We start from the raw sequence: 25446 nt of genomic DNA on the forward strand, positions 1-25446 counted from the left end.
ATGAATGCTCCCTCATACTTCTGACTACACGTGGAAGGACCTCTTTTCTTCTGCGACCCACAGACTGCCAAACAAATACAGCTCCTTCTCCACCCTCCGGTGAGTGAGCCTTCCCTGCAGGGGCGCCGTCCCAGAGCCTCTCCCTGAGGTGTGGGATCCCAGAGCTCCCACAGCCCCCTTCAGTTAAGGGCCTACCCCTTCTCCCCGCTGGGCCTTGGGAGAGTTGAAGACAGCATTAAAGTGGACTGGTGTTCAGTCAGAATGGTCATCAACAAAAAGTCTACAAATAATAAATGCTAGAGAGAGTGTGGAGAAAAGGGAATCTTCTTACACTGGGAATGTAAATTGGTGCAGCCACTATGGAAAGAGCCTTTAAAAACTAAAAACAGAGCTACCATACGATCCAGCAACCCCACTCCTGGATATATATCCAGGAAAAAAAAGAAAACCCTAATTCAAAAAGATACATGCACCCCAATGTTCATAGCAGCACTATTTACAATAGCCAAGACATGGAAACAAACTAAGTGTCCATGAACAGAGGAATGGATAAAGAAGATGTGGTTTATATGTATACACACACACACACACACACACACACACACACACACACACACACACACAATGGAATACTACTCAGCCATAAAAAGAACGAAATAATGCCATTTGCAGCCACATGGATGCAATCAGAGATTATCAAACTGAGTGAAGTAAGTCAGAAAGAGAAAGACAAATACCATATGGTATCACTTACATTTGGAATCTAAAATATGACCCAAATGAACCTATTTACAAAACAGATACAGACTCCCAGACATAGAGAACAGACTTGAGGTTGCTAAGGGGGAGGAGGGGGAGGGATGGATTGGGAGATTGAAGTTAGCAGATGCAAACTGTTATATATAGAATGGATAAAGAACAAGGTCCTACTGTTTAGCACAGGGAACTATATTCAATATCTTGTAATAACCTATAATGGAAAATAATCTGAAAAATATATATATATAACTAAATCACTTTGCTCTACACATGAAACTAACACAATATTGTAAATCAACTATACTTCAAAAAAAAAAAAAAAACAAGCTGACGGGTGTTATACCATACTTATAAATCATGTTCCTATAAGGAACGTTCATCCAGCTCTACTTCTGGAGGTTAAAAATTAATCTTTAATCAGACTAATACAGAGGCCAAGGCATAAATGTGTGTTTTCTCTCCAGTAGGTCACAGCTATGGGCTGAATGGTTGTATCCCCTTCAAATTCATACGTTGAAACTACACCCCCCAATGTGGTGGTATCAGGAGGTGGGACCTGGAGGGCTAATTAGGGTTGGATAAGGTCATGAGGGTGGGGCCCTCATGAATGGGATTAGTGTTCTTCCAAGAATCATGACAGAGCTTGCTTCCCCTCTGCTCTCCACCCTGTGAGGACACAATGAAAAGTCTACAGTCTGAGAGAGATCTCCAGAACCCAACTATGCTGCTCCTATCTCGGACTTCTAGCCTCCACAACTGTGAGAAAATGTGTCTGTTTTTTTATAAGCCACCTGGTCTCTGGTATTTGCTCAGACAGCCCAAACTGACTAAGACACTCATCTTCCTGTACACTTCATTTCCAACATCCACGTATGAGAGTCAGCTCTGCCCCAGCTACCCATTAGGACCCTAGGCTATGGTACCTATTTTCTTACCAACAACAAAGATCGTTGTGTTCCACCATGAGCAAAACTAACCTGAACTGCATTTCCCCTCAAGCTATTTGTCAGGTAAGAATTCCCCTCAGCAAGAATTTTCCTATCCTTTCCTTTCCTTTAGCCCATGCTGACCTGCAGTATAGCAATTTCTCCCATCTGCAAGTGAGGAAGAAAGGCCTCTCCCCCTAGCAGCCCCTCCCTGCACCCTCCTCGGAAGGGTGGGGGCAGCTCCTTTCCTGAAGGCAGTCCCCAGAGGCAGTTTAATCTATAGCAGGCCTTTCCTCCAAGAAATTCACCCACATTTCACATCTTTCAGCAGCTTTGGGCTGCGTCATTGCTCAAGAACGTCTTTTCTAAAGCAGGAACACCCCAGGGCACCCCCCAGATTACATATCGCTAGACGAAGGCAGAAACCATTTTGACCCACAACTTTAATTAATTTCTGTCTCTCCATTGTGCTCTGGGATCAGCTTAAATGCTGCTGAAAGAGATCTCGGGCTCCCCAGACTGCTCCAGTGGGACAGGCCAGGATCTCAGGGAACAAGAAACGGCAAGGAAGAGATGAATAACCAGTGAATGCCCCCTTGAGGATAAATGTTCACAAAACTGTAAAGAAAGGGAGAAAAGAGGCAGGCAGGCAGGCTGGCAGGGAGCATCACCAATGTCCACAACCCTGGGTCAGACCAACATACAGCACAGCCACTGCAAAATAAGGAGATCGGGGTGAGCTCAGGGGTCCTCAGGAGCTGGTGTGACTGCGCCAGAGGCGCTCTCCTGCCTCACGTGGTATGACTTGTTCTAGCTGTGTCCTCCAGTAAGTGCCTTGCTCAACAGGAGGAAGCAAGGAAGCCCTTAACTAGGTCACTACCCCCTGAGCCAGAGCCCCATGGAAAAGTGACTTAGGAAAAGCTTAGCCCCAAAGGGACTTCCAAAAGTTTCAGGTCCAACACCATTGAGCGGGTGTTTGTAGACATCCACAGACATGCTTCCAGGAAGGCCTTCCCTAGATCACTGAAAGGGGTCAATGACATTCCCATTCTAGAGAAGAAAAGAAGTGGTTGTACCCAGACAACTAGGCAGGGCCAGGAATAACCTGGTGCTCTAGTTCCTCTGCCTGAGAAACAGATCTAGGGCAATGCCTCCTGGCCTGGCCCCTCAGCACATACCCACACCTGCATCCCCACAGGCCAATAAAGGCCCTGCTGCATAGGCTGCAGCCCTCCACAGGGGAAGGGCACGACGTTGTCAGCGTAAGACATTATGGGCTTTGTACACAGTAATTTACACCCATCTATTTTGCATCTGCACTCTACCTTGTTGCAATTTAATTCTTTGTTTCTGACATCCTTCTATACGTCAATCAAAGATGCCTGGTCCTAAAAGTTAGGCACTTTAAATTATACCTACCAACCACCATTCCATCCAAATTAACAAGAGCTTGCATCCTTGAAATGATCTGATATGTAACTGTAGCTTTATCTTTAAAACAACAACAATAATAATAATAATAAATAATATTTGAAAGATTGATGACAATCACACTCCCCCGGCAATGCCTGCCATAGAACATGTGCTGTATCCACGTGGAAATAAGACAAGTCAGTGTGAATTAACAGCGCTCGGCAGCAATACCATCCAAGAATGTTTAAGTATCATCACCAAGCAGTTTATCAAAACCACTTACCTCTGCCAGAGAGAGTCGGACAATGCCATTCTGGTCCTTGTTCGGAAGGCTGAACAGTTCTAGAATGACAGAGAACGAATGAAATCAGATGGGGATGTTCCTGGACTTTGGAACAGCCAAAGAGAGCTGTCTCTGTCCACCCCACCTGGTACCTTCCCCCGGCCCCTGCACCCTTCCCAGCTCCCACTCAGCTTCAGGGACCCTAAAAAGCTAGATCTGGATCCAGTGCCCAGGGTGAGGGTTTTAGACAGCAGATGTCCCCTTGCCCAATTAGACAAACCTCCAGATGTGAGCAGAGAAGGTCCTTTTGCCATCTCCACCCGCAGAAGCTCTAGAAACTTGCAATTCTTTCAACAGGGGTTGGCGATGGGGTCGTGGAACAGAGGTGGTTTCCCCATTTGTGGGTAATCCAGTCACTGACCTTTCCCCATTAGAATTTACCACTTCCCAGCCCTCACTGGAAGGAAAATTCCCTCCCTTAATATGATACCTTAGCATGAGCCCAAGGGGGCACTAGACCATCTAAAGGCTTCCAGAAGGAGACCCCTATTCCCTCCCTGGGAAGTGACACACACTCTCAGTATGATCCCCATGGAGGCACAGATGTTAAAAGCCATTTAAGGACCGTTGCTGGGACTCATTCATTTGGCCCAATGACTGCATGTAGTAGGTGCACAACATCTTTCCCGTTGCAGAGCACAGGCTCCGGACGCGCAGGCTCAGCAGCCATGGCTCACAGGCCCAGCCGCTCCGTGGCATGTGGGATCTTCCCAGACCGGGGCACGAACCCGTGTCCCCTGCATCGGCAGGCGGACTCTCAACCACTGCGCCACCAGGGAAGCCCACAACAATCTTTTTAAATCTCCCAGAGAAGGCAGCACTTTGGGCGTGGCCAGATTGGGCTTCCTCGGCCGCTTTAGTTTCTGCTTCCCCTCCCCCAAGGATGCCACAGTTTCTGAAGCCTGTCTGGTTCTGCTTGCTGGCCCTGCCCCCTGCCCCTCTCCGCACCTCAGGAGAAATGAGATAGGGTTAAAGGAGAGAGTGACTCACTGAAGAGGGTCTCCAGGCAGATCATACAGGCAAGGAAGCTGTCAAAGTCGATGCCAAGTTTGCTGCATGCATACCGCATGGAAATGGTCTGCTGTACCTGGTTGCTAAGGGTGAAACCTACGGGCAGAAGGGGGCCAAGGTTATAGGTGGAGTGGGGGGCTCGGCCCTGTCTACAGCAGAAATCAGGGCTGACTCAGGCCTGACGCTGCCCCCTTCAGAAGATACCAGAAGGGTCTAGTCATCCAATCAGTCTCCTTTTAGATAATCCTCAACAGGATAAGCCTCCTCCCTGATCCAAGAATAAGGCCTGTAGCTCCAGTACTAACTCAGCTGTGCATCACATTGGCTACAGCAAAAAAAAACAGGGAAGGTGAGGGGATGGTCTCTCCTGACCATGCCCTTCACAGCCCCGTCCCTGTGATTGCTGTCACCTTCCCAGTAACAGGCAAAGTCCTTAGAAAAAGTCTAAAGAATCCAGCAACATTCCCTCCTCCCCAGATAAGGAAGGTGCTCAACAAATATTTGTTGTCACACTGACATCCAACGTAAGGTAACTGCCACTGATGGTCATTAGCAACCATCATATTAAGAGTTTAAAATGAGCACATCTTGGGACTCCCCTGGTGGTCCAGTGGTTGCTCCCAAAGCAGGGGGCCCGGATACAATCCGTGGTCGGGGAACTAGATTCCCCATGCTGCAACTAAGGATCCTTCATGCTGCAACTAAGACCCGGTCCGGCCAAATAAAGAAAGAAATATTTTTAAAATAATTAAAACTAAATAAAATGAGCACATCTAGGGGACTTCCCTGGTGGTCCATTGGTTAAGAATCCGCCTTCCAATGCAGAGGACGCAGGTTTGATCCCTGGTTGGGGAACTAAGATCCCACATGCCATGGGGCAACTAAGCCCATGTGCTGCAACTGCTAAGCTCTCACACCACAACTACAGAGCCCGCATGCTGCAACTACACAGCCCACACACCACAACAAAAGATCCCGCAAGCCGCAACCAAGACCCGACACGGTCAACTTCAAGATGGCGGAAGAGTAAGACTCAGAGATCACCTTCCTCCCCACAAATACATCAGATACACATCTACATGTGGAACAACTCCTACAGAACACCTACTAAACGCTGGCAGAAGACCTCAGACCTCCCAAAAGGCCAGGAACGCCCCACGTACCTGGGTAGGGCCAAAGAAAAAAGAATAAACACAGACAAAAGGATAGGGACGGGACCTGCACCAGTGGGAGGGAGCTGTGAAGGAGGAAAGGTTTCCACACACTAGAAGCCCCTTCGCGGGCGGAGACTTAGGGTGGGAGAAGGGGAAGCTGCGGAAACGCGGAGGAGAGCACAGCCCCAGACAGGGGTGCGGAGGGCAAAGCGGAGAGATTCCCGCACAGAGGATCAGGGCCGACCGGCACTCACCAGCCCGAGAGGCTTGTCTGCTCACCCGCCGGAGCCGGCAGGGCTGGGAGCTGAGGCTCGGGCTTCGGTCGGAGCTCAGGGAGAGGACTGGGGTTGGCGGCGTGAACACAGCCTGCAGGGGGTTAGTGCGCCACGGCTAGCCGGGAGGGAGTCCGGAAAAAGTCTGGAGCTGCCGAACAGACAAGAGACTTTTTCTTGCCTCTTTGTTTCCTGGTGCGCGAGGGGAGGGGATTAAGAGCGCTGCTTAAAGGAGCTCCACAGATGGGCGCGAGCCGCGGGTAAAAGCGCGGACCCCAGAGACGGGCATGAGACGCTAAGGCTGCTGCTTCCGCCACCAAGAAGCCTGTGTGCGAGCACAGGTCACTATCCACCGTCCCGTCCCGGGAGACTGCAGCCCGCCATCGCCTGGGTCCCGGGATCCAGGGACAACTTCCCCGGGAGAACGCACGGCGCGCCTCAGGCTGGTGCAACGTCACGCCGGCGTCTGCCGCCGCAGGCCCGCCCCACATTGCGTGCCCCTCCCTCCGCCTGCCTGAGTGAGCCAGAGTCCTCCAATCAGCGGCTCCTTTAACCCCGTCCTGTCTGAGCGAAGAACAGACGCCCTCCGGCGACCTACACGCAGAGGCGGGGCCAAATCCAAAACTGAGGCCCTGGGAGCTGTGAGAACAAAGAAGAGAAAGGGAAATCTCTCCCAGCAGCCTCAGGAGCAGCAGATTAAATCTCCACAATCAACTTGATGTATCCTGCATCTGTGGAATACCTGAATAAACAATGAATCATCCCAAATTGAGGAGGTGGACTTTGGGAGCAACGATTTTTTTCCCCTTTTTTTTCTTTTTGTGAGTGTGTATGCATATGCTTCTGTGTGTGATCTTGTCTGTATAGTTTTGCTTTTACCATTTATCCCAGGGTTCTGTCTGTCCAGGTTTTTTTTTTTTGAAAGCATCATTTTTATTCCTAATTGTATTACATAGCTGAATATGTGAAAATATGTTATTATTAACATTTTCTTAGACATTTGGATTGTTTTTCTTTTGGAGGTGTTAAAAAACTAATTTCAGTAAAAATTCTTTATAATCTGGTGTTGATTTGATTGATGGATTTTTTTAAAGATTAATTCATAAAATTGGAATAGCTCAGTCACAAACTGGTAGTAGGTTTTTGTTTTGTTTTGTTTTGTTTTTGTCCCATACAGGATAAATCCAAGGAGAAATACGCCAAGACACATGTTAATCAAACTGTCAAAAATTAAATACAAAGAAAGCATATTAAAAGCAGCAAGGGAAAAACAACAAATAACACACAAGGGAATTCCCATAAGGTTAACTGATCTCTCAGCAGAAACTCTGCAAGCCAGAAGGGAGTGGCAGGACATACTGAAAGTGATGAAGGAGAAAAACCTGCAACCAAGATTACTCTACCCAGCAAGGATCTCATTCAGATTTGATGGAGAAATTAAAACCTTTACAGACAAGCAAAAGCTGAGAGAGTTCAGCACCACCAAACCAGCTCTACAACAAATGCTAAAGGAACTTCTCTAGGCAAGAAACACAAGAGAAGGAAAAGAGCTATAATAACGAACCCAAAACAATTTAGAAAATGGGAATAGGAACATACATATCAATAATTACCTTAAATGTAAATGGACTAAATGCTCCCACCAAAAGACACAGATTCGCTGAATGGATACAAAAACAAGACCCATATATATGCTGTCTACAAGAGACCCACTTCAGACCTAGAGACACATACAGACTGAAATAAGAGGATGGAAAAAGATATTCCATGCAAATGGGAACCAAAAGAAAGCTGGAGTAGCAATTCTCATATCAGACAAAATAGACTTTAAAACAAAGCCTATTAGAAGAGACAAAGAAGGACACTACATAATGATCAAGGGATCGATCCAAGAAGAAGATATAACAATTGTAAATATTTATGCACCCAACATAGGAGCACCTCAATATGTAAGGCAAATACTAACAGCCATAAAAGGGGAAATCGACAGTAACACAATCATAGTAGGGGACTTTAACACCCCACTTTCACCAATGGACAGATCATCCAAAATGAAAATAAATAAGGAAACAAGCTTTAAATGATACATTAAACAAGATGGACTTAATTGATATTTATAGGATATTCCATCCAAAAACAATAGAATACACATTTTTCTCAAGTGCTCATGGAATATTCTCCAGGATAGATCATATCTTGGGTCACAAATCAAGCCTTGGTAAATTTAAGAAAATTGAAATTGTATCAAGTATCTTTTCCGACCGCAACGCTGTGAGACTAGATATCAATTACAGGAAATTATCTGTAAAAAATACAAACACATGGAGGCTAAACAATACACTACTTAATAATGAAGTGATGACTGAAGAAATCAAAGAGGAAATCAAAATCTACCTAGAAACAAATGACAATGGAGACACGACGACCCAAAATCTATGGGATGCAGCAAAAACAGTTCTAAGAGGGAAGTTTATAGCAATACAATCCTACCTCAGGAAACAAGAAAAATCTCAAATAAACAACCTAACCTTACACTTAAATCAATTAGAGAAAGAAGAACAAAAAAACCCCAACGTTAGCAGAAGGAAAGAAATCATAAAGAACAGAACAGAAATAAATGAAATAGAAACAAAGAAAACAATAGCAAAGATCAATAAAACTAAAAGCTGGTTCTTTGAGAAGATAAACAAAATTGATAAACCATTAGCCAGACTCATCAAGAAAAAAAGGGAGAAGACTCACATCAATAGAATTCGAAATGAAAAAGGAGAAGTAACAAATGACACTGCAGAAATACAAAAGATCATGAGAGATTACTACAAGCAGCTCTATGCCAATAAAATGGACAACCTGGAAGAAATGGACAAATTCTTAGAAATGCACAATCTGCCAAGACTGAATCAGGAAGAAATAGAAAATATGAACAGACCAATCACAAGCACGGAAATTGAAACTGTGATTAAAAATCTTCCAACAGGGCTTCCCTGGTGGCGCAGTGGTTGAGAGTCCGCCTGCTGATGCAGGGGACACAGGTTCGTGCCCTGGTCCGGGAAGATCCCACATGCCGCGGAGCGGCTGGGCCCGTGAGCAACGGCCACTGAGCCTGCGTGTCCAGAGCCTGTGCTCCGCAACGGGAGAGGCCACAACAGTGAGAGGCCTGCATAAAAAAAAAAAAAAAAATCTTCCAACAAACAAAAGCCCAGGACCAGATGGATTCACAGGTGAATTCTATCAAACATTTAGAGAAGAGCTAACACCTATCCTTCTCAAACTCTTCCAAAATACAGCAGAGGGAGGAACACTCCCAAACTCATTCTACAAGGCCACCATCACCCTGATACCAAAACCAGACAAGGATGTCACAAAGAAAGAAAACTACAGGCCAATATCACTGATGAACATAGATGCAAAAATCCTCAACAAAATACTACCAAACAGAATCCAACAGCATATTAAAAGGATCATACACCACGATCAAGTGGGGTTTATTCCAGGAATGCAAGGATTCTTCAATATACGCGAATCAGTCAATGTGATACACCATATTAACAAATTGAAGGAGAAAAACCATATGGTCATCTCAATAGATGCAGAGAAAGCTTTCGACAAAATTCAACACCCATTTATGATAAAAACCCTCTAGAAAGTAGGCATAGAGGGAACTTTCTTCAACATAATAAAGGCCATATATGACAAACCCACAGCCAATATCATCCTCAATGGTGAAAAACTGAAACCATTTCCACTAAGATCAGGAACAAGACAAGGTTGCCCACTCACACCACTCTTCTTCAACATAGTTTTGGGAGCTTTAGCCACAGCAATCAAAGAAGAAAAGGAAATAAAAGGAATCCAAATCGGAAAAGAGGAAGTAAAGCTGTCACTGTTTGCAGATGACATGATACTATACATAGAGAATCTTAAAGATGCTACCAGAAAAGTAGTAGAGCTAATCAATGAATTTGGTAAAGTAGCAGGATACAAAATTAATGCACAGAAATCTCTGGCATTCCTATACTCTAATGATGAAAAATCTGAAAGTGAAATCAAGAAAACACTCCCATTTACCACTGCAACAAAAAGAATAAAATATCTAGGAATAAACCTACCTAAGGAGACAAAAGACCTGTATGCAGAAAATTATAAGACACTGATGAAAGAAATTAAAGGTGATAAAAATAGATGGAGAGATATACCATGTTCTTGGATTGGAAGAATCAACATTGTGAAAATGACTCTACTACCCAAAGCAATCTACAGATTCAATGCAATCCCTATCAAACTACCACTGGCATTTTTCACAGAACTAGAACAAAACATTTCACAATTTGTATGGAAACACAAAAGACCCTGAATAGACAAAGCAATCTTGAGAACGAAAAACGGAGCTGGAGGAATAGGCTCCATGACTTCAGACTATACTACAAAGCTACAGTAATCAAGACAGTATGGTACTGGCACAGAAACAGGAATATAGATCAATGGAACAGGATAGAAAGCCCAGAGATATACCCACGCACATACGGTCACCTTATCTTTGATAAAGGAGGCAGGAATGTACAATAGAGAAAAGACAGCCTCTTCAATAAGTGGTGCTGGGAAAACTGGACAGCTGTATGTAAAAGAATGAAATTAGAACACTCCCTAACACCATATACAAAGATAAACTCACAATGGATTAAAGACCTAACTGTAACACCAGGCACTATAAAACTCTTAGAGGAAAACATAGGCAGAACACTCTATGACATAAGTCACAGCAAGATCCTTTCTGACCCACCTCCTAGAGAAAGGGAAATAAAAACAAAAATCAACAAATGGAACCTAATCAAACTTAAAGGCTTTTGCACAGCAAAGGAAACCATAAAAAAGATGAAAAGACAACCCTCAGAATGGGAGAAAATATTTGCAAATGAAGCAGATGAAGCAACTCCAAAATTTACAAGCAGCTCATGCAGCTCAATATCAAAAAAACAAACAACCCAATCCAAACATGGGCAGAAGACCTAAATAGTCATTTCTCCAAAGAAGATATACAGATTTCCAACATACACATGAAAGAATGCTCAACTTCATTAATCATTAGAGAAATGCAAATCAAAACTGCAATGCGATATCATCTCACACCGGTCCAAATGGCCATCATCAAAACTCTACAAACAATAAATGCTGGAGAGGGTGTGGAGAAAAGGGAACCCTCTTGCTCTGTTGGTGGGAATGTGAATTGGTACAGCCACTATGGAGAACAGTATGGAGGTTCCTTAAAAAACTACAAACAGAACTACCATACGACCCACTAATCCCACTACTGGGCATATACCCTGAGAAAACCATAATTCAAGAAGAGTCATGTACCACAATGCTCATCACAGCTCTATTTACAATAGCCAGGACATGGAAGCAAGCTAAGTGTCCACTGACAGGTGAATGGATAAAGAAGATGTGGCACATGTATACAATGGAATATTACTCAGCCATAAAAAGAAATGAAATTGAGTTATTCGTAGTGAGGTGGATTGACATAGAGTCTGTCATACAGAGTGAAGTATGTCAGAAAGAGAAAAACAAATACTGTATGCTAACACATATATATGGAAAGTAAAAAAAAAAAAAAAAAGGCATGAAGAACCAAGGGGTAAGACGGTAATAAAGATGCAGACCTACTAGAGAATGGACTTGAGGACACGGAGATGGGGAAGGGTAAGTTGGGACAAAGTGAGAGCGTGGTAGTGTATATATGGACATATATACACTACCAAATGTAAAACAGACAGCTAGTGGGAAGCAGCTGCATAGCACAGGGAGATCAGCTCAGTGCTTTGTGACCACCTAGAGGGGTGGGATAGGGAGTCTGGGAGGGAGACGCAAGAGGGAGGAGATATGGTGATATATGTATATGTATAACTGATTCACTTTGTTATAAAACAGAAGCTAACCCACCATTGTAAAGCCATTATACTTCAATAAAAATGTTAAAAATATATAAATAAATAAAAGTTTTTAAAAATTAAATTAAAATAAAGTGAGCACATCTGGGTCTCAAGACCTTGTCTACAGGATGTGTCCTCACCTGCCTTCTTCAGGGCTGTCCTCATCTCGTGGGCATCCATGGTCCCCGAGTGGTTGTAATCGGTTTCCCGATAGATCTCGTAAAGTAGAAGAAAATTTCCACGTAGAAAACAGCTTTCTGTGGCCCCTGCAGAACCATCTCCCTCCACCCCACCACTTCCTCAGAACAGGGACACCCTCAGAGAAGGCTTCACTGATTCGTCCCAAGAAGTTTCCAGAACAAAATTAAGCGCTTGGGCTGAGGGCCGGTGCTAGTCCTTTTGCCCTGTGAACAGGGGAACTTCCTGTGACAGCACAGGCACATTGACAGCACTTCCGTTGACAGAACTGGCAATCTCTCATTGACTCCTTAGTCCTTCCTGAACAGTATGTCCAGGTTTGGTGTTGCCTTTGACCATGATGAAGGATCTGGTCAGACCAGGGCAGCAAATAGAATCAGGAATGGGTGTCATGGAAGGCGAGGGTCTAGAAACAGAACAGAGGACGGTGACAAGAGCCCAGAGTATGCACAACAGGGAGAGGGGTTACCAGCTACTTCTGAATCTTCAACCAGAGCATCTTGAATTCCACCAGCCCCAAGGTGCCCGTCCCATTGCTCTAAGCAGGTTAAAGGCCAACATGATCAAGCCCAGATTCCACATGCTCTATGGATTTCGTTCTCTTGTGACCTTGCACAGTGAGTGTCTGAAGACCTCAGTGAACATCCGTGTCTGTAGTAAGCAGGGCCCTGGGGTCACGTTGGGAAATGTTGGTGGGAGACAAATTCAAATAAAGATTAAAGAGTCAAACACTCACCAAGGCCCTCCTTTGAGGTCAGGTACAGAGATAGGAGCAAAGGGCAAGTCAGGAGCCTAACGCCCTCCGTTCATTAGCATCCAGCACCCTCGTCATCCTGGGTCATTGAGGGGTTGAGCTCTATGGTCTGTTGTAAATTCCCTTCCAGATTTAAATGTCTGGTTGATATTGATGTCATTGATAGTTGATGTCAAAATGTTATCAGAGGGACTTTCCTCGTGGTCCAGTGGCTAAGACTCTGTGCTCCTAATGCAGGGAGCCTGGGTTCGATCCCTGGTCAGGGAACTAGATCCCACATGCCACAACTAAGAGTTCACATGCCGCAACTAAAGATCCCGCATGCCGCAACTAAAGATCCTGCATGCCGCAATAAAGATCCCACACACGGCAACGAAGATCGTGCATGCCACAACTAAGACCCAGCGCAGCCAAATAAATAAATATTTTTTTTAAAAAAATGTTATCAGAAGAGTCCTCAGGAGCACGGGATTGGGATTCTCTGCCACACGGTCTACAGATGTTTGTCTGGTGTCCTGCAGGAGCTCTGAGCTTCTCAACACTGATTCCTGGGACCCTGGGACATGGTCCCAGGAGCACAGCTGGCTCATAGGCCACTGTTCAACCCAAACAGGCCAGGGGTTGTGTGCAATTCTCTGTGTCCAGCAATATTGATAAGCACTGGGCTCGACCTGGGGGGCTGGTTTTGAACTGTCCCTACCCTCATGAAGTTCAGTCTCTTTGAAACTCTACCCTTTTCTCAGCCATCCCAACTAATCGCTAGACACCAGTGTGTTACAGCTCAGATGTTAAAATTCTGAAACAGAACATCATTCCCACCTCCTTCAACTAGCTAAACAAAAAGTCACATTTACATCCAAGAGTATAAACCTCACCCTTTAAGAAAGTCTGTGTCCTTATTTCCACGATCCACGCTGAGTGTTGGATGCACCACAGCCTTCAAGTCCTAATACTTCAACCAACATACCTGAGAAGAGTGGTCTACAAGGAGGGCTAACGCTCTGGTCTAGCTCGTCCCATGCATACTTGTATCTCATTTCATCCTCACAAGCTACATATTGTTATTCCATTTTCCGGGAGAAGAAACTGAGGTTCAGAGCATTCAATAACTGTGGTGGAGCCAGAACTTGGACTCCTGTCTGTTCCAAAGCCCTTGTCCCAGAGCACCAATGTATCCTCAATCCCAGATGGAATTGCCTACAGACTCCCGGGCCCCATCCCAGACTTAATGAATCAGCATCTCCAGGAGTGAGACTCAGGCAACTGGATTGTTAAAACCTCATGGTTTTTAAGTGCTGATACATGCTATAGTGGACCACATGTTATATGATTCCATTTACATGAAAATATCCGGAACAGGCAAATCTATAGACAAAGTTGTTGTAGGGCAGAGGGTTTCAGGTTGTTGAGAGGAAAAGGTGAGTGACTGCTAATATGGGTGCAGGGTCTCTTTTGGGGGTGATAAAAATGCTCTAAAATGGGTGGTTGATGTTTATACAACTCTGTGAATATACTAAAAACCATTGAACTGTACCCTGTAAATGGGTACATTGGGTGGTATGTGAATTATATCTAAATAAAGCTGTTATATTTACACAAGGCTCCATGGGCAGCTCTGCTGCATATCCGGGTTCAGAACCTCTGCCCCAAAGCATCCAAATCGTGGAACAGACCCTCTTGAAGAATGACTGAGTCACGGTCCTCCTGGAGCCATGAAAATGCAAATACCCCTGGGAACAATGAGTGAGTGACTACAAGGTCACCCTCAAATCTAAGTTAAAGTCGATAGGCAAGTTTGAGAAGAATGATTCAGAAATCAAAGAAATATTTGTAGAAAAATGAATCGACGCTTAACAGTTCTTTGTGGCTCACGAATTAAACTGTGGACCATGCCGACCTCACAGAAGGACACAGGGCTGGAGAGTCCCAGCGTCTGAAGCTCTGGGACCACAAGGATAGCACCCGCTCTCCGTGGTTGACACCCCCACCAGAGGGCAGCACACGCGTGCTGCCTAACCAGGACTCCTCTGCATGACTACCGTGTAAGTACAGTTCATTCCCACCGCCCCAAAGGTCATCAGATCTTATCACGGATGAAGCCCTCAGAACTGAGGGGCACCCTCCTAGGCTCCAGTTTTCCAAGAAATCACCTTCACCAGCAGCACCATGGAGAACGGTAACCTGGACCCACCTGAGGCCAAGTTTCAAGTACGTGATGTTCCACACTTCCCCACTCTGCGCTTCATTTAAGCCGTTCCTTCCACCTAGGATGCCCTCACCTTCCCCATTCCTCCCCAAGTCTCTTACTCATTCTTCAATACACAGCGAGGGTTAAACTGGGTCAGAGTGACAAACAGGTTTTATCCTGTGTGATGTTTCTCAACTACTGGTGGTGGCCGTGTCAATACTGAGAGACAAAGACAGACGGGGATAGAAACAGCCGGGGAGAAGGAGGAGGGAGGGGCCTCGTGGGAGGAGCCTCGTGGGAGGAATACTGTGATGAACAGGAGGAGGGTCACAAATGCCACATAGTTGCTGTCTTTGAATTAAAGGATTTTAAACAAGTCACTTCAACAGGGCACACCTCAGTTTCTTCACCTGTAAAATGGATCATCTCGCGCTTACTGAGGAGCAAAAATGAGATGACATTTTCCTTTACAGCTCAAGCAAGTACCTGCCATATGCTCAGAAAATGCTGGTTCCCTTCTCCCTCTTTCCCTTGCCTCCATCTCACTGGGAGAGGTGGAGGAGTCCTGAAAATCAGGATCAGAGTAAAAATAATGTGACATTTAAAGGATGCATCCATCAGGCTGATCATCTCCCTGCAAGTGTTGATGTTGAATCCATCGAATTTGATGTCTGTTCCTAAATATTTAAATAGAAAAGAAGGGAGGGAATCAGGATCATTTGAAGGCAGGGGAAATAATCTCCCTGGTAGGAAGCCACTGAGGACGCCAGCCAGAGTACGGAGCCAGATGTGAGCGCCACAGAAAGGAGAGAGCATGGCGGCGGGCTCCTGGGCGGGGCCCCCTGGGGGTGGCACAGGTGGGCACTGGCATCGGGGTCCAGTGTCTGAACCTCAGCTCTGCTACTCACAAGCCACCGGGACTTCAGCAAACTCATATCTCTGAGCTTTGGTTTCTTTCTCCATCAATAAGAACAGTACTTGCCCCCAAAGCTAATTGGGGCTAAAATGAGATAATGGAAGTGAACTTCTTAGCACAGTGCTTGGTATATAGCAAGTTCTTAACAAACCAGCTAACTTTTTATTGGCTAGGTATCGTTCTAAGCACTGTACTTCTACTCCTCCAAATAACCCCATGTGGTAGATACTTTCATCCCTATTTTATAGATAAGGAAACTGAGGCCCAGAGAGGTTAAATAATTTGCTCAAGATCACACGACCCAGGCAGAGCTGGGATTTAAACGCAGGCCACCCGTCTCCATAGCCCAAGCTTTCAACCATGACACACAGCCTCTCACACGGCACCTGTTATCCTTACTGCTAAATTGCAGGTATCTCCTGGGAGCTACAGCCATCCCTGGCTCCATACTCACCTTGCCCACACCTGAGACCCAAGGCAGGAAGGAACCAAAGGCGCTGCAAATCCTCTCTTCCTCCCTGGGCTCTTTCTCTGCAAGGCAGGAGGGAGAGCTGGAGCAGGGCGGGGTGTCTCTGAGCCTGCGCCTGGGCTCTGAGCCCTGGGGAGCTGCTCGGCCCCAGGTGGGCTCACACCCGGCCTTGCCCCTGCATCCTGCATGCTCACCCCCTGTCCTGTTGCCATGGGTGAACATGCCCATCCCTCGACCAGGCGGAAGCCTGACCCTGGCCCAGCCCTGGGCCCAACAAGAAGCCGGTTCCGTGCCAGCTTACATGGGCCTGCGGTTCAGAGGGAAGGAGCAAGGCTTTCCTCAACCTGGGTGCAGCGTGATCCTCTGACAGCCCCCGCGGCTTGCTAAAGTCTAAAGACGGAGAACTGTCACGACCTAGGACAGTCAGAATCCTCCCCTCCACACGCTTTCCCCAGGGATGCGCTACAGAACAAGATCTTCGATCTGCGCAGTTTCCCACTGTATCAAAGTTATAAATTCGGCGGGAAAATTTCACTTACTCTCAGCCCAACTTCTTTCCTCCCAAGACTCAGGACTCCTTCCTGCGGGGCCGGTTGGCCCCAGCACAAGCCCCGCCTTCATCCGGCCCAGCACCCCTCCCGCTCCAGCCTCTCCCACCTGCTGGACGCTCTATCAGCCCAGAGGGAAACAGGGCCCCGGGCCAGAGGCCAAAGGCCCCTTGTCCCCATCTGCAGTGCCCCTGGCCCAGTGCCTGCACCCATCCTTACCCCACCCCCACCCCAGCATCTGTCTTAGGCTCCCAGACTTCCTGAAAAGCCCCAAGGAAGAACTTACGTTTGGAAAACACCTCATTCAGAGCCGTCTTGAGTTCATTGACACTGATCTCAGAATCCTAGAAAGAGGAACCCAAATGCAAATCACGTCAGGCCCTGACAAGCGTTTCAAGACATTAAATTCATGTAGAGTCAGACACCAGGTCCACTGACTCTATGATTTTAAAAGGCTGCGACATCTTTAAAAAACTCCAATTCACAGTTTTTCTGGGGCCCCCATAGCCGGGTGGCAAGTGTATATTAATGGCGTGAGCGGGGTGCACCTTCTGCAGAAGGCTGCACACGGTGCCTGCTACCTTTCTCCGGGCTTGCCTAACCCAAGACCAAGACATGGCAAGAAGCAATAACAGGAGGCAGTGCTGACGGGCCACACGCCGGATGTGGGACATCCGCAAACCCTCCCAACAGCTCTGCACCCATGTGAGAGTTAAGGAAACTGTGATTGCTAAACACCATATACATTCACCATGTAATTGTCATTTCCATGTGAGGTAACTGCTGGGGGTTCACAGCCACCAGTGGCAGAAACCTAAGACTGTCTCACCCCAAAGTGCCCGCTTTCCCCACTGCACCTATGGGAGTTGCTATTTCACGCATAGCCCATCTCAAACTGGAAGTAGAGATTTAGGGGAGTAGGATTTCCCACGTGCATTTGGGATAAACACTGAGCCCGTAGGACGGTTCGTCCCTTAACTCTGAGCTGGAGGGCAGACCTCGGGCAGGACGATGAATGAGGCTCAGAGAAGGGATGCTGGACTGAGATCTGGGTTCCAGTCGTGACTCCGTCCCTTACTCTCCATGCGACCTTAGCCAAGTCACTTCCTCTGGTGAGGTGTGGTCTTATCACTTGTCCCCATGGGGCCCCACTTCTCCCCGCCTCCACCAGCCAGGCCCAGGCTATTCTACTAGAAACCAGGGAGGTTGGAGCTGCACAGGGCAGCCTTGCCTGTGAGCACAGCTGGCCTCATTCAAGCACGGCACGGTCAGTCCCAATAACAAGACCTGGGGACCCTCTGAAAAGCCTCCAGGCCAAGAATGGGATGTTGAGATCTTGGCCTGTCCCTCACCGGGCCTTGTGCCCCAGCAAGCTCCTTAACTCTCTGTGCCTGACCCTTCACCCGCAGAGCAGGGACAGTGACCGATACTGTCCCACCAGGCCGGACAGAAAAGATAAGGTACGTGAAGAACTATACAAATAGGAACTTCTACTTTGTTATCAGTCTTGATGTTCTAAATAAAATATGGTCCCTTGGCAGCTAAGGCAACAAGGTTTTGTTAGCAAAAACACTGGTCTGAGCGCCCATCTAAAACACAGATTGACTCATTTTTGAAAAGCTTTTTTAATGGCTATATAAAGGAATTTTGTTCCCAGGTTTTATCTTCTGCAAGGATTCTGATGTATTTTCTTCTACGCTATCCTTAAATCTAGAAAGTGGCTCTGAGCTTCCCTGCAGGGTGGAGAGCATTGTTTTTACCTTCTGTTATGGACTGAATGTTTGCGTCCCCAAAAATTCATATGTTGAAATCCAATCCCCAATGTCATAGTATTAGGAGGAGAGACTTTTGGGAGGTGACTAGGTCATGAGGGTGAAGCCCTTTTTTTTTTCTTTCTTTTTTTTTTGTGGTATGCGGGCCTCTCACTGTTGTGGCCTCTCCCGTTGTGGCCATGGCCCACGGGCCCAGCCGCTCCGCGGCATGTGGGATCTTCCCAGACTGGGGCACGAACCCGTGTCCCCTGCATCAGCAGGCCGACTCTCAACCACTGTACCACCAGGGAAGCTCAAGGGTGAAGCCCTTTTGAGTGGGATTAATGCCCTTATAAAAGGAACCCCAGACAGATCCCTCACCCTCTTTCCACCTTGTGAGGACACAGTGAGACTTCAACAGTCTGCAAGCTAGAGGAAGGCCCTCCCCAGAATCCAACCATGCCTGATCTCAGACTTCCAGCCTCCAGAACTGTGAGAAATAAATTTCTGTTTATTCTGTTTCATACGCTTCCCAGTCTGCAGTACATTGTTATGGCCGCCCAAGATGACGGATGCCTTCCAAGGTCCTTTGGCAAACCTTATTATCCTTCAAAGAGCAGTGCATTCACTGTATCTATGGGGCCAGTTGTGACACTTGCAGTCCTGAGTCTGCTCTGACTTATGGCCTCACAGGACTGGAATCACAATAAGCTAAGTCAGCAGGACAGGGAGGGAAGAAGCAGGGGGCACACCAGCGTCTTCCCCTGGCTCCATGTGCCCCTGAGCGGTGCCGGCACCTGGGCCAACTTGAATTCCGCAGCCCAAGCTCCGCTGGTGTCCCTGAGGGCAGGCAGGGCGGCGGGCCGGTGAACACTAATCCCAGGCCAGGTTAACTGAGCCGCCTGCCACCTGGGCTGAGCGATTCCTCTCATCTCTGAAGGATATTGATATAGGGAAGTTTTGCCTCCCCGCTTTTTATAAAGTCAGGGCTCTGATCCAACAGGGCCAGTTTACACACAGAAAGGCTTTTGGTAGGATCTAGAGATTCGGATTTTCTGTTTTCTCAAAAAGCAGTCAACACAGCAAGAAAAATGGCCTTGGTCCCAAGATTCCTCTCCCCAGCAGTGCAGGAAAGGCCTCTCAGGTTTAAGACAGGAAAGTGGCAACAGACAGAGTTGGGGGACCGGAGACCTGCGGCCTCATCGTTTATACTCACGGAGATGCGAGGGGAAAGACTCAGGTGAGCTGAGCTTTCCAGAACACTCTCCTGCCTATCTGGGAGCCTGTCTATGCCCTGTACTCACCTTCCCTGCAAGCTTCTCAAACAGGCTCCAGAGCTGGCCGTCTTCTTGTCCACCTCATTGGGGTGTGGCTAAAAGGCAGGGCAATTGCAAAGTTAAGATGGGACTCGTTGAGGAGAATGAAAGACAAAGATTTAAAATTCATTCGCTCGTCACTCACTACATCTGTCGCATATCTGTCGTGTGTCAGACACTGGGTGGATGGGGGTACATGACAGTAAACAGGAGCGGTCCAAGGTCCTGGCCCCAGGAGCTCTCCATCCAGCAAGGTCCAGGGGTCTAGGGGCTTCCTCTATCAGCGATGTGAGGAAGTGATCCCCACCAACCCTGAATTTCTGATTTCAACCCTGAATCGCTTTCAGAGATCGGTGGCAACACTGACAGCAGAGAATCTCGGTCTGGGTCTGTGGGCTCCTAAAAGAGATTCACTGATGACCTTCAAGGGGTCTGTGAACTTCAGGTATTGCATGAAAATTGGGAGTAACGTTAACATGTGTTTTCTTAGCTTTCACCAGATTCTGAAATAGCAACATGATTAAAAAGGAGTTAAAATCACAGCCTAGTGGAAACAGCAGAACTGGAAGCCAGAAGACAGGAGTTCAAACACCGCACTGACCAATTACGAAACTCCATCTCAGGGCTCTGACATCCATTTCCTCAAGTCCAGTATTAAATTAACTAGGCTTGTTACATGGGGTCATTTGAGAATCAAATGAGAACTAATGTGTGTCAAAGTCCTTCGAAAATTGCTAATCATTATATGAATGACTGTCCAGAGACTTTCTGATATGACCATGGGCTCTTTGCAAAATGGAATGAAACTCCTCAACTGTCATCACCAGACAGAAAAGTCACAAGTTTCCCAGATGTCTTGAAGAGTTTCAGAAAACCAAGTCAATTTCTTCCAAAACCATCCCTCAGGAAAGTACAAAAGGCCTGATCTGGCCCAATGATACTGTACTATTAAGAGTAGCAGCGGGGCTTCCCTGGTGGCGCAGTGGTTGAGAGTCCGCCTGCCGATGCAGGGGACGCGGGTTCGTGCCCCGGTCCGGGAAGATCCCACATGCCGCGGAGCCTGCGCGTCTGGAGCCTGTGCTCCGCATACGGAGAGGCCAAAACAGTGAGAGGCCCGCGTACCACAAAAAAAAAAAAAAAGAGTAGCAGCGGTAGTAATAGTACTTACCTTTGTTGAGCACTTACTACCTGTCAGGTACTATACATAGATTGGTTCATTTAATACTCATGAGTACTCTATGAGATTGGTCTCATTGCTATCCACATTTCACAGATGGAGAAACTGAGGTTTAAAAGTGTTAAGTAGCAGGCCAAGATTACACAGCTGGTACATGGTGGAGGCAGGATTCAAAGTCAAGCTTGTGCACTGTTTCACCAGCCACCAGTCTGATCCCCAGAGCAGCTGCTCTCAGCATCCTACTGCAACTCAACCTCGCCAGGGCTCTGCTTCCTCGTCGATAACACAGGGGATTTAATGCCTATCATACTGTTTACATTTATGAGGAGTAAATCCAAAAATACATCTAAAGTTTTTAGAAGAAATGATAAATACTTCTCATCACACATGTATGATTTTAAAGTGGTCTTGTAGAATAAAAGCTTTATATCGTCCATGTAATAAAATATACGATAACCTGAATCTAGTGTGAAGTCTACAGATTCTGAACATACAGTAATATTCTATTATTCTGGGGGAAAATGAGTATGAACTGGAAAGAAAGGAAGGAAGGAAGGGAAGGAGGGGGGGAGGGGGCAAGAAAGAGAGAGAGAGAGGGACTTCCCTGGCGGTCCAGTGATTAAGGCTTCACCTTCCAATGCAGGGGGTGGAGGTTTGATCCCTGGTCAGGGAGCTAAGATCCCACATGCCTCGTGACCAAAAAACCAAAACATAAAACAGAAGCAGTATTGTAACAAATTCAATAAAGACTTTAAAAATGGTCCACATCAAAAAAAAAAACCTCTAAAAAAAGGAAGAAATAGACTAGAGCTATACATTTCAATAAGGATAAATCTCAGCGCTGCGGTTGGGCTGGCTGCTCAGACCCACCTTCTCCAGCTCTACAGCACCGGCCTTACTATTCCTGCCTTCCAGTTCTACTGTTCTCCCTCAGGGACTGGGAAGGTCCTGGCTATAGAAGTCAACTGCAGTAATAGGGAGGATTCTATTAAAGCAACTGTATGGCCTTCTTACCTAGGAATCATGCAGACATTCAAATACTGTACTTATAAAAATTACACAAGTTATACATGAAAACGTGCAATATCAAAGCATATTAAAAGTTCAAGTCCCCCTTGGAAGGGGGGGCGGCGGGATGAATTGGGAGATCGCTATTGACATTTGTACACTACTATGTATAAAATAGGTAATGAATGAGAACCTACTGCATAGCACAGGGAACTTTACTCAGTGCTCTGTGGTGACCTAAATGGAAGGAAATACAAAAAAGAGGGGTTATATGTATATGTATTGTTGATTCTCTTTGCTGTGCAGCAGAAACTAACACAACATTGTAAAGCAGCTATACTCCAATAAAAATTTATTTTAAAAAAGTGAAAGAAAAAATGGACACAGGCACAAACGGGTGCATAGCAGGTACTTCACCACTAGGGGATGTCATTGCACATGGGAGTTTCTGGATACCAGGGAGAAAGATGCTTTTAAATGATGGCATACATGGTCTGGCAAACGGTACTTCAGTTCGTTCACTCCTTCAAAAAAATATTTACTGGACACCCGGCACATGTTGGGAACTGTTCTGTATCTGTGTCTGAGATGTAGTGGTGAACAAGACATGGTCCTTGCTCTCAAGGACCTTAACGTAGTGGAATTATCTGTTGCTCTGAGAAAATATACATGAAAACGCTTTGGAAATGGTAAGGCAACCTGGCAAAAACAGGTATTATTTTACTGTTGTCATATTACATGTTGACAGCATCTTTGCAACCCTTCTCTAGTGTGTTTGTTCAATTGCTTTCTTTTTTCCCTCCCCCATTCCAAGCAGGCCCTTTAAATGTCCAGCTGTCCAAGTCTTGGAGATTTCTGGAGGGAGGAAAACAGAAGTTCTTGAAGGCAAGGGCAATGGCTCTTCCTGTCTCCTGTAAAGTCTTAAGTCCCCTGAATATATTATCCCTGTGGCGTGTGTGTGTGTGTGTGTGTGTGTGTGTGTGTGTGTGTGTGTGTGTGTGTGTCAGGGGGAGGGGTACCTTAAAGAGAAAAGGCCAAGTTTCCCTGAGACCAAGAAGATGTTGGCCGTTCCCAGGGCCCTGAAATATGGGAACCCTTGTATGGCTCCATACATATGCTCTGGGGACCTCAAGGGACGGTTGTCCCCTAGGCCTGGCGACTCCTAGTTTACCAAAGATTCTAAGCCGCAGACCTAGTACAGAAGCCCAAGAGCTGCCAGACATGAAGGAGCTGAGCTGAGACAGTGGGCATCTCAAGGGAGAACAGTGAGGACCCGTGACTGGTACAGACTTCCTGGTGTTTCAGAAAACCCCAAGACCATGGGAGGTGGAGACGGTGCACCCCGACAATGACTGATATTGAACTCCTGAAATGGGGCTTTAGTAAGTTTTGGGGGCTTTTTGTTGTTGTTGTTGTTGTTTTTGCGGTACGCGGGCCTCTCACTGTTGTGGCCTCTCCCGTTGCGGAGCACAGGCTCAGCAGCCATGGCTCACGGGCCCAGCCGCTCTGCGACATGTGGGATCTTCCCGGACCGGGGCACGAACCCGTGTCCCCTGCATCGGCAGGCGGACTCTCAACCACTGTGCCACCAGGGAAGCCCAGTAAGTTTTTTTTATTAAAGTGTAGTTGATTTACAATATTGTGTTAGTTTCCGGTGTACAGAAAAGTGATTCAAATATATACTTTCAGAGTATGAGAAAGAATATATGTATATATTTTCTTTCTCATATTCTTTCCATTATGGTTTATTACAAGATATTGAGTATAGTTATACTAGGTCTTTGCTGTTTACCTATTTTATATATTGTAGTGTGTATCTGTTAATCCCAAACTCCTAATTTATCCTTCCCCCTCTTTTCTCCTTTGGTAACCATATATTTGTTTTCTATGTCTGTGAGTCTGTTTCTATTTTGTAAATAAGTTCATTTGTATCATTTTTTTAGATTCTACATATAAGTGATGTCATATTATATTTGTCTTTGTCTGACTTACTTCACTTAGTGTGATATTCTCTAGGTCCATCCATGTTTCTGCAAATGGCATTATTTCATTCTTTTTTATGGTTGAGTAATATTTCATCATCATATATACCACATCTTCTTTATCTACTCATCTGTTGATGGAGACTTGAGTTGCTTCCATGTCGGGGCTATTGTAAATAGTGCTGCTATGAACATTGTGGTTGCACGTGTCTTTTCGAATTAAGGTTTTCTCTGGATATGTGGCCGGGAGTGGGATTGCTGGGTCATGTGATAGCTCTATTTCTAGTTTTTTTAAGGAACCTCCATACTCTTCTCCATAGTAGCTGTACCAATTTACATTCCCACCAACAGTGTAGGAGGGTTCTCTTTTCTCCACGCCCTCTCCAGCATTTATTATTTGTAGAATTTTTGATGATGGTAGAGTCAGTTTTAAGTTGATTTAGCAGGGAAAAAAAAGGGGGAGTGGGGGAAGGATAGTTCTTCCCACCTGAATTGTGGACTCAGATCCACAATTGGCACACTGGCCTTTCTAACACACTTGGGACCACTAGGAGGAGCAGCTACTGTGAGAGACAAGGCCTGGGGGGCAGGGAAGAGGCTGAGCTGGCATCTACCTGCAGTGCGGAAGGGGAAGGGGGCAGGAGGGAGAGCTCTGACCAGCTGGGACCACCCAGAGGCAGAAGCACAGAAAGGGCCTCTGGTGCCAGGACTGCAGCTGACTCAAGGCAGGGGCCGCTACTGACCATTAGCTTAACTACTGGGCACGAAGTCCAGTTCAGAGACTAATGGGAATGAGAAGGAACAGACAATGGGGCACATGTTTTCTATCTAATAGACTCACAGCATAACTGCCCCGCCCCCAGGGCAAGATAGGTCCATCTTTGGCATCTCCTCATGCATCTGCAGAAATAAGAGCTTAAAGATTTGATATATGCCAGATAATACCACTACCCCTCACAAAACAGCCACACTCAACGTGCTGCCCCTGTGCACCGCATCTGAGAAACAGGGCAGGGAGGGAGGGGTCGAGGGAGTGAAGCAGGTGAACCCACAAACTCTGTGCATTTCTTCCTCCAAAGTCTGCTCTGAAATGACCTCCCCCACGGAGTCTCCCAAAGGAGGTGCTCACTCCAGCACCCTCAGACTACATTCACACAGGCTTAGTTCCATTGCTGACGTGAGCTGCCCTTCATCTTTTTCCTTATGCTTCTGTCATTTGTCTAAAAGACTGGATGGAGGTCTGTCTAAGAGCAGGGACTAGATCTCTTTCTCCCATCGCCTTCTCCATCCCACCCAGAAGTGCTCAAGCTCACAGCAAGTGCTCTGAGGAT

At 46.4% G+C, this 25446-nt stretch overlaps 1 protein-coding gene across 1 annotated transcript in view; it reads right to left on the reverse strand.

Moving 5' to 3' along the window:
• Positions 1-2375: 2375 nt before the first annotated feature.
• Positions 2376-25446, reverse strand: part of CAPN8 (calpain 8) — a 62817-nt gene continuing 39746 nt past the window's right edge. Inside the window, 9 exon segments of the mRNA XM_060142053.1 lie at positions 2376-2399; positions 3382-3440; positions 4432-4548; positions 11949-12031; positions 12480-12544; positions 15561-15625; positions 17168-17225; positions 19937-19983; positions 19986-20004. Of these exon segments, the coding sequence (XP_059998036.1) occupies positions 2376-2399; positions 3382-3440; positions 4432-4548; positions 11949-12031; positions 12480-12544; positions 15561-15625; positions 17168-17225; positions 19937-19983; positions 19986-20004 (537 nt within the window).

The sequence above is a fragment of the Lagenorhynchus albirostris genome, chromosome 2 (assembly GCF_949774975.1).
Source record: "Lagenorhynchus albirostris chromosome 2, mLagAlb1.1, whole genome shotgun sequence".
Classification (NCBI taxonomy): domain Eukaryota; kingdom Metazoa; phylum Chordata; class Mammalia; order Artiodactyla; family Delphinidae; genus Lagenorhynchus; species Lagenorhynchus albirostris.